At 44.0% G+C, this 10,390-nt stretch overlaps 1 protein-coding gene across 1 annotated transcript; it reads left to right on the top strand.

Moving 5' to 3' along the window:
• Positions 1-342: 342 nt before the first annotated feature.
• LOC311108459 (uncharacterized protein) lies at positions 343-9,381 on the top strand (the record flags this gene model as incomplete). Its single annotated transcript, XM_084151084.1, has 5 exons — positions 343-1,158; positions 2,057-2,181; positions 3,894-3,967; positions 6,255-8,853; positions 9,363-9,381. 5 exons carry the CDS (start codon positions 343-345, stop codon positions 9,379-9,381), a joined length of 3,633 nt encoding a protein of 1,210 aa, XP_084007210.1.
• Positions 9,382-10,390: the final 1,009 nt, after the last annotated feature.

The following is a 10,390-nucleotide window of genomic DNA, read 5'->3' as shown; positions in this document are numbered from 1 at the left end:
GTGAATAAGCAGAAGACATTCCAGCAGTGCTAGAGTTAACCCCAAATGACATCACTGCTCACTCCCACCTCCCTCTCTTCCTCCCTCTCCATCCCTCCTCCCCTCTCTTCCCCTCTGCCCTCCCCCTGCATTAATTCCAGTATGAAAGGAGAGTATCTCACCAGCGGTCACACTACAGGAGGCAAGCAGCCTCACAGCACATTCTGACCCTCAAACACAGGCTTGGAGAGAGAGACCGAATCAGCACCTCACACACATTGACAGAAACTGCTCGCTCCAGAGTGAGGCTCTCTTTACTCAACCAGCATCACTATCTTTCCTCTCGCTCTCTCTCTCTCTGACATGGAGCTCCACAACATCCGACACCACCACAGCCACCGGACCGACGACAAGCTCCAGATGCTGAACCTCAACCAACGCCTGGAGACCTACCTGGGCCGAGTGAGGCTGCTGGAGGAGGAGAACAAGCTACTATGTCAGGAGATCCAGGCCCTGAGAGGCAGCGGCCAGGGGGGGCGGATGGGCCTGGAGGACAAGCTGAGCCTGGCCAGGCAGGAGGTGGAGGAAGCCTGGAGGGAGAAGGACCGGGTGGAGCTGGAGCTAGGGAGCCTGGGTGAGGAGCTCCAAGCCCTGGGGCTGCAGAGACAGTGGGAGGCGGACGCCCATGGGGAGGTGAAGAAGAAGCTGGCAGACAGCAGGAAGGAGATGGAGGAGGAGAGGAGGGCTCAGATCTGGTTAAGAGAGAAGGTGAGCCAGCTAGAGAAACAAATCCAGTTCCAGATACAAACCCACCAGGAAGATGTTGCCGGCTTCCAGGCTACACTAATCCATGTCAGACCTGCACTGCCACCCCCTCCACCCCAAACGGGCACCCAGCTACCCAGCCTCCAGGAGCTGGGTGAAGAGTACTCCCAGATGGCTGTCAGGGCGTGGCATGAGGCGGCCATGGTGTTTCAGGGCCAGGTGAACAGCCTGGAGGAGTCTCTAAACCAGGCCAGAACCCGGTTGGCCCAGGTGGGCCAGGAGAAGATTGAGAGCCAGCTGAAACTTCAGGCCCTAGAGAATGAGCTGGCATCAGCTCAGGATAGGAGGCAGTATCTGGAGAGGAGTGTGGTCCAACAGAGAGACAGGCAGAGGCAGGAGATACAAAACCTGCAGGTAAGAACAGTTAAAGTAGCCGACCCCTGGTCTTTAGTGTGGGCGTATTCATGGGTGTGTGTTTATTCATGTCAATTTCTCATAGGTAACTTTGTTATATCATTGTCATTTGCCAATTAAATCATATAATAGTATCAATTAGCTTATTTAGAACTCCTGTTCACCTGAACTGAGACTGAAGCCATAAAAGTGAAATTCCTAACCTTACTATTAAATTCCCTTGAATAATCATGCATTGTTTAAAACGTCTTGTGTGTGTTGTCTGAATGTGACTGCTGTCTGGGATTTAGAACCTTCAAATGATTTCAGTCCAAAGACAAATGACAATGTGCTTATTGTGTATCTTGCCAGTTAATCCAGACAGCTGGAGCTACTTCCAGTTATTTCCAGCACAGGGGGTGGGGGTGAGCAGACCAGAGCAAAACAAAACGTTTGAAATGTCAGTCATAGTAGAACATTTTTCAAATGGACATGGCCCAAATAAAAATGGGGAAAATATGGTAATTTTATTAAAACGAACAGAGGTGTTTTTATCCAAATGAGTCTGATGATATCTATGATGTAGAAACATGCCAACTGAGTATCTCTGAGAAGCCTTATGTTGTGCTCCCTTTCTTTTTAAATGCTAATTAAATGTTTGGACAGAAACGACATGGTGGGGCTCTGGGTATTAGTTCCAGGTCATAATTTGTCCAGAAAGGTAAAAAATCCAGACTGGGGCCCAACCATTAGATGCAGGGAACACAATATGGAACATTCTATGTTCTATTCTGGGCATAAGCTCTTGCCATGGGGCCAGGAACCAGAATTCAGTGCCTTCAATACCTGTTCATGTGCTATAGTTGGATGACAACAATGCCATTTCTAATAAATTATCTTCCCTTTTCCTGTTCCACAGGCCCATCTGGAGGTGTTGGAGATGGAGAAGGGGGCTCTGGGAGATCAGATTGACACTCTCCTGATAGAAAGTAGGGGTCTGCTGCAGCTGAAGATGTCTCTAGGCATGGAGGTGGCCACATACAGGTACGATACATCTCAGTACATATATCAGACACCACATACTTCTCTCATCATCCCTTTAGCACTAAACTATAGACATTTTGGGCCAAATGCTAAAGGGTAACTAGTAAATCATGCATTGATGTCAATTGGAGCTTTGCTTGAAAACATTAGTTGTATAAAATGATCTCAAGTTGGACTTCAGTCTTAACTAGCTTGTTTTCCTTGTCTGTTTTTCTTCCCAACCACTGATCTGATAGACCATGACAGGTGAAAGCATTATGATGGCAATCCATCCAAATATTTTACTTATCAGCTGTAGAGGAAAAGGAGACAAGGGGAGGAAGCCATGAAAGACCATTGGCACACAGCCAAAGGTGATCAGAGGTAGTCATTATTTTATGTAAGAGAGGCGTGGGAAGGTTCAAATAAAAGCGTCAACAGCTGAAAAAAGCAACACCAAGCCCACGTATGTTTGATATCTGTAGAAAAGCCTGCCGATCAGAATATGGAAATTGAGGTTAATGTTCCACTCATCCCATCTTCACTAATATTTTCCCCTTCTTCTTCGTGGTCCTCTGTAGCTCAATTGGTAGAGCATGGCGCTTGTAAAGCCAGGGTAGTGGGTTCGATCCCCGGGACCACCCATACGTAAAAAAAAAAAAAAATTATGCACACATGACTGTAAGTCGCTTTGGATAAAAGTGTCTGCTAAATGGCATATTATTATTTTCCAAGAGTTATTTTTCTTTTTTTGCCGATTTGTGAGAAAGCCATCATTATTAGCCCCATGCCAATACTGATTCAGATGTCTAGTTTACAACATTCAGAGATGCCTTTTCAACTGGGAGTTAAGACTGAGCCCCATCACCCCTCCCCCTGTGAGAATGTGGAACAATATGTAGATGTCCAAGGTCTGTTGTCCAATGGGGCTCAGCCGTCTGGCCTAAAGGTCATCACCTTGAAAAGGCCAGTCTCGGCTGTCTTGAGCAGGGTAACTTTATATGGGCCTCTATAGTGGCGCCTCTCTCTTTCCCTTGGCCTCTTCCCCCTCCATAGTGACCCCAAGGTATCAGCAGGGAATGACCAACGTATGAGCTATGGGAGTCTAGAGTAACAGGAATAAGAGGCAGGGGGAGAAGCAGAGAGCAAGTCTCAAAGAGATTTACTAAATGCATTAAATTCATATTATCTGCACCTATACAGTACAGAATGTCATTCTGGGATCATATTGGGATATTCATGTGCACCAGTTTATAAGTATTTATAAGTATTGTTTCATTAGAGATGCTGGTCTGAATGTGTGTTGGAATGGGCATGGTCCACATCTGTGAATACAAATTGTATTAGTTCTGCTTGAGCTAATCAGAATGTCAGGGCGTGCATGCCTGTATTTTAGGCTGTGAGTATGTGAGAGGGGGAATTGATGGCAGTGGTGTGCACTGCAGATGGCTCGTCAATGACAATGTCGTCCCTACATTTCCATAACAACAGATCTCATGTTGGCAACAAAAGCCCTCCCCCTTCACTCCTCTCACCCCACCCTATGACACATCATTTCAGAATACCCCCTAGTATGGCCAAACTAAAATTATTTTGGTTCTTTGTAATATTAGTATTCAAGCTGCTTCTAACCAGGACATATGATTTTCTAGATAGTGATGCAAAAAAAGATTACATGACTTTCCCTTTATGAATCCTTCTCTCATTTGTCTATGTGTGTTCTTTTTCTTCAGAGCTTTACTGGACAATGAAAGTCTGATGGGGGATTTCTCTTCAACAAATCAGCTAAGGAGTACCTACAAGTCTGGTAAATTATCACTTCATTCAGGAATCAACCAGCTATATCAGTGACTGTGTTGTAGTACAACATGATATTGACATGTACTCCTGTTACTGTATAATTTTACTAAAAACCAAGAGGCATCTTCCTTATCCTTAAGGTGGGCGAATCCTGACTCTGTATTGTACTGTATTGTAGTGCCTTTGGAAAGTATTCAGACCCCTTGACTTTTTCCACATTTTGTTACGTTACAGCCTTATTCTAAAATTGAATAAACAGTTTTTTCCCTCATCAATCTACACACAATACCCCATAATGACAAAGCAAAAACAGGTTTTTAGAAATGTTTGCAAACCCCCCCCCAAAAAACGGAAATATCACATTTACATAAGTATTCACACCCTTTACTCAGTACTTTGTTGACGCACCTTTGGCAGCGATTACAACATCGAGTCTTCTTGGGTATGACGATACAAGCTTGGCACACCTGTATTTGTGGAGTTTCTCCAATTATTCTCTGCAGATCCTCTCAAGCTCTGTCAGGTTGGATGGGGAGCGTTGCTGTGCAGCTATTTTCATGTCTCTCCAGAGATGTTCGATCGGGTTCAAGTCCGGGCTCTGGCTGGGCCACTCAAGGACATTCAGAGACTTGTCCCGAAGCCACTCCTGCGTTGTCTTGGCTGTGTGCTTAGGGTCGTTGTCCTGTTGGAATGTGAACCTTCGCCCCAGTCTGAGGTCCTGAGCGCTCTGGAGCAGGTTTTCACCAAGGATCTCTCTGTACTTTGCTCCGTTCATCTTTGCCTCGATCCTGACTAGTCTCCCAGTCCCTACCAATGAAAAACATCCCTACAGCATGATGCTGCCACCACCATGCTTCACTGTGGGGATGGTGTTCTCGGGGTGATGAGAGGTGTTGGGTTTGCGCCAGACATAGCGCTTTCCTTGATGGCCAAAAAGCTCAATCTTAGTCTCATCTGACCAGAGTACCTTCTTCCATATGTTTGGTGAGTCTCCAACTTGCCCTTTGGCGAACACCAAACGTGTTTGCTTATTTTCTTCTTTAAGCAATGGCTTTTTTCTGGCCACTCTTCCGTAAAGGCCAGCTCTGTGGAGTGTACGGCTTAAAGTCGTCCTATGGACAGATACTCCAATCTCTGCTGTGGAGCTTTGCAGCCCCTTCAGGGTTATCTTTGGTCTTTTTGTTGCCTCTCTGATTAATGCCCTCCTGGCCTGGTCCGTGAGTTTTGGTGGGCGTTCCTCTCTAGGCAGATTTGTTGTGGTGCCATATTCTTTCAATTTTTTAATAATGGATTTAATGGTGCTCCGTGGGATGTTCAAAGTTTCTGATATTTTTTTATAACCCAACCCTGATCTGTACTTCTCCACAACTTTGTCCCTGACCTGTTTGGAGAGCTCCTTGGTCTTCATGGTGCTGCTTGCTTGGTGGTGCCCCTAGCTTAGTGGTGTTGCAGACTCTGGGGCCTTTCAGAACAGGTGTATATATACTGAGATCATGTGACAGATCATGTGACACTTAGATTGCACACAGGTGGACTTTATTTAACTAATTATGTGACTTCTGAAGGTAATTGGTTGCACCAGATCTTATTTAGGGGCTTCATAGCAAAGAGGGTGAATACATATGCACGCACCACTTTTCCATTATTTCTTTTTTAGAATTTTTTGAAATAAGTTCTTTTTTTAATTTCACTTCACCAATTTGGACTATTTTGTGTATGTCCATTACATGAAATCCAAATAAAAATCAATTTAAATTACAGGATGTAATGCAACAAAATAGGAAAAACGCCAAGGGGGATGAATACTTTTGCAAGGCACTGTAATCACATTAGACCAAAAAGAGTGTGGGGGATGGTGTGGGGTGGTTAGGGGACTGAGCTAGGCACTTTGTGCTCTGTAACGCAAGCTAACTAAGAGGGTCCCCAAAGGTAATTGAGCCATATGGCTTTGCTTTCCGGTAATTCAGACTGGAGGGGAAGGAAGTCATGATCAATATCTCTCCATTACTGTCTAAACTCTGTTCAGGAGAACATGTTTCCTAATATTGCCTTTGGGTTGGGGTTTTCGAGATCTCTGTCAACCTAAGATAAAACTGAAGACATTTTGGAATAGGCAGAGATTTGCAATCAAAAAGCAATCAAAGCATTGGTGAATGTTTCCTGTTATTGCCAATATTATTGTCAGTGTCATTTCAACTTTATTGATGTCTATCTATGATAGACCCTGGCCTGTGGTCTACTATTACCATTATGTATGGTATACCTATTCAATAGTCTTCCTATGCCATTCACAGATGGAGTGCCCAGCTCTCGAGGGGTTAAGCAAAGCTTCAAGACACAGCTGGCTACCAGTCACATTATCAGTCCTATCTCTACCATCCATGGAGCAAGCCCACGATCCAATGTAACAATGATGTCCGCATCACCAATCTGGACTCAAAATCGGGTAACCCTCAATGAAACACCTGAGAGTTGTCGAAAGACAGAGGAAAGGCAGGTTGACTTTGGCGTAGGGTCCAACCGGCAGGTAAGTTGGTCAACACCTTACGCCAAAGTACCACAGGACGGAATATCAGTCGACCACTTCAGACCCCAAGATGTCCATGAAGAAGTCAACTATGCTGAACCTCTCTCACCTCCCACTGAAGAGGCAGGAGCTGATGTTGTATCTTGGCTTGGATCTGACCATAAGGAACAATCCATGTGGGATATGGAAAAGGAGGAAGAGGATCAGAACATAGTCAGAACCTGGGTTGCTGAAGAGAAACCAGTTATGGAATCTACCATGAGCCACCAGGTTGAGACCAGCTTCAGTATGCCAACTGTGTTCAGCACTCATGCTCAAGAGCTCTACAGCCCTTCAGTGAGCTATGAGAGAGCACATTCTACTGGTTCAGTGACAGGGGCACATTCTGGTTGCTCAGCGAATAATGATAATGATGTACGTTTTGAAATGTTTTCTGAAAAAGAGGAACCTCTACTAGATCTGAATGCATCGGAGGAAAGAGATCTTGAAACAGCAAGGAAAGATGCTGAATGGGTGGGAAATGAAGGCTTGGAATCTGAAACTGCATCAGTGCTAGAACAAGCATTTGAGACATTCACAAGCAGTCAAGCTTTTGAGTATGGGGTGGGGAAAAGTGGTTACAACAAGCCAATAGAGTTCAATCAAGAGGACAATATGTCATATGAATCTGCTCAAGCATCCCACGGTTCAGACGAGGCCTTTCACCATGTTAAAAGAGTGGAGGAAGATGTTATTAATCTCACAAAAGAGGATGATGAAAATGATATGTCTAACAAAGATGAGGAGCAATCGGAAGCTGAATTGCACCCCTATGGGTATGGTAAGGATAATTGGGAAAGACTGGGAGGGTTCAATAAGGAACATGATATGACAGAAAGAATCGATGAGTTCAACCAAGAGGAGAATATCTCATATGAATCTGCTCAAGCTTCTCACTGGTCAGAAGAGGTATTTCACCATGTTGAAAGAGTGGAGGAAGGTGATATACATTTCAGAAAAGGGGATGATGAAAATGATATGTTTAATAAACGTGAGGAACAATATGCATTGCACCCCAATGGGGATGTAATGGATGAATGGGATAGAGTGGAAGGGTACAATGAGGAGAATGGAATTAGAGAAAGAACGGATGATTGGAAAGAAGGAAAGGATCACATGAAAGCGGAAGAGATGAGGAATAACAGAGAAACCCAACCCAATCGGTCTGATCAAGAGTATATACCATCAGGCGGAGAGAAACTGAATCAGTCTGAGCAAAAGCATATACCTTCAGGCAGAGAGAAACTGAATATATCTGACAAAGAGGATGATGATGAGGCAAACTACTCTCAAAATACTTCTGTTTTATGGAGGGCTGAGCTAGAAGGAAACAGCTACTCTCAGGACAACACACTGGCCGACACACACCCCCTGATCCGTTACAAGAGCGACGAGACAGATACCAACACTCAGGCTTCACACATGGGCGAAAGTGACTCCAGTGATGGTGAAGAGGACAGGGAGGTTGGCCAGACAGCAACAGGCACCTGGGGCGAAGGCAAGTCCAAACAGTTTGACACCATGGAAGATCTGTATGAAGAGTCAGAAGGGGATGTCATAGATCAGGAAAGTAACATGGGCTCCACTCACACAGAGGACATGGATGCTAGCCAAACAAAGGAGCATGCTACACAGGAGAACAATGAGGAGAATGCTGTAGATCAGTTGATTCAGAAGGCAGAAGAGGAGCAATCCTATGAGGAACTTACAGAACCTGGAGAGTACTCCATTATGTGCTCTGATGAGGACTATAATGAAGAAATAATTGATAGATTGGTGGAGCAAGAGTTAGAGAATTTATCTATATCCAGTTACAATGAACACTTTACTGGGCAGATGATTGAGAGCGAGTCAGTACTGAGTCTTCAAATTGAGTCTCACACTGAACTTTCCCAGACACAAGACATGTTATACAGTGAGGAGGTAGAGCAGATACACTCAGAGAGACTGAATCAAACTGAGCAAAAGCATATAACCTCAGGCGGCGAGAAACTGAATCAATCTGAGCCAGGGTATATAACTTCAGGCGGAGAGAAACTGAATATATATGAGCAAGAACACATACCCTCAGACGGAGAGAAACTGCATCTATCCGAATCAGAGTATATACCTTCAGGCGGAGAGAAACTGAATCAATCCGAGCAAGAGAATATACCTTTAGGCGGAGAGAAACGGAATCAATCTGAACATGAGTATATAACTTCAGGTGGAGAGAAACTGAATCTATATGAGCAAGAACACATACCCTCAGACGGAGAGAAAATTAATGAATCAGAGCCAGAGAATATACCTTTAGGCGGAGAGAAAATGAATCAATCTGAACAAGAGTATATAACTTCAGGCGGAGAGAAACTGAATATATATGAGCAAGAACATATACCCTCAGACAGAGAGAAAATGAATCAATCTGAGCAAGAGCATATACCTTCAGGCGGGGAGAAACTGAATCAATCCGAGTCAGAGTATATACCTTCAAACAGAGAGAAAATGAATGAATCCGAGCCAGAGAATATACCTTTAGGTGGAGAGAAACTGAATCAATCCGAGTCAGAGTATATACCTTCAAACAGAGAGAAAATGAATCAATCCGAGCTAGAGAATATACCTTTAGGTGGAGAGAAACTGAATCAATCTGAACATGAGTATATAACTTCAGGTGGAGAGAAACTGAATCAATCTGAAAAAGAGCATATACCTTTAGGCGGAGAAAAACTGAATCAATCTGAACAAGAGCATATACCTTTAGGTGGAGAGAAACTGAATCTATATGAGCAAGAACACATACCCTCAGACGGAGAGAAAATGAATCAATCTGAGCCTGAGTGTATACCTTCAGGCGGAGAGAAACTGAATAAATCAGAGCAAGAGCATATACCTTCAGGCGGAGAGAAACTGAATCAATCTGAACAAGAGTATATACCCTCAGGTGTAGAGAAACTGAATCAATCTGAACAGCAGTACATACCTTCAGGTGGAGAGAAACTGAATCAATCCGAGCCCGAGTATATACCTTCAGGTGGAGAGAAACTGAATGAATCCGAGCCTGAGTATATACCTTCAGGCGGAGAGAAACGGAATAAATCTGAGCAAGAGAATATACCTTTACGCGGAGAGAAACTGAATCAATCCGAGTCAGAGTATATACCTTCAAACAGAGAGAAAATGAATCAATCCGAGCCAGAGAATATACCTTTAGGTGGAGAGAAACTGAATCAATCTGAACATGAGTATATAACTTCAGGTGGAGAGAAACTGAATCAATCTGAAAAAGAGCATATACCTTTAGGCGGAGAAAAACTGAATCAATCTGAACAAGAGCATATACCTTTAGGTGGAGAGAAACTGAATCTATTTGAGCAAGAACACATACCCTCAGACGGAGAGAAAATGAATCAATCTGAGCCTGAGTGTATACCTTCAGGCGGAGAGAAACTGAATAAATCAGAGCAAGAGCATATACCTTCAGGCGGAGAGAAACTGAATCAATCTGAACAAGAGTATATACCCTCAGGTGGAGAGAAACTGAATCAATCTGAACAGCAGTACATACCTTCAGGTGGAGAGAAACTGAATCAATCCGAGCCCGAGTATATACCTTCAGGTGGAGAGAAACTGAATCAATCCGAGCCCGAGTATATACCTTCAGGTGGAGAGAAACTGAATCAATCCGAGCCCGAGTATATACCTTCAGGCGGAGAGAAACGGAATAAATCTGAGCAAGAGAATATACCTTTACGCGGAGAGAAACTGAATCAATCCGAGTCAGAGTATATACCTTCAAACAGAGAGAAAATGAATCAATCCGAGCCAGAGAATATACCTTTAGGTGGAGAGAAACTGAATCAATCTGAACATGAGTATATA

The sequence above is a fragment of the Coregonus lavaretus genome (assembly GCF_964263955.1).
Source record: "Coregonus lavaretus genome assembly, chromosome: 3".
NCBI lineage: Eukaryota > Metazoa > Chordata > Actinopteri > Salmoniformes > Salmonidae > Coregonus > Coregonus lavaretus.
This window is presented reverse-complemented; position numbering and strand designations above follow the sequence as displayed.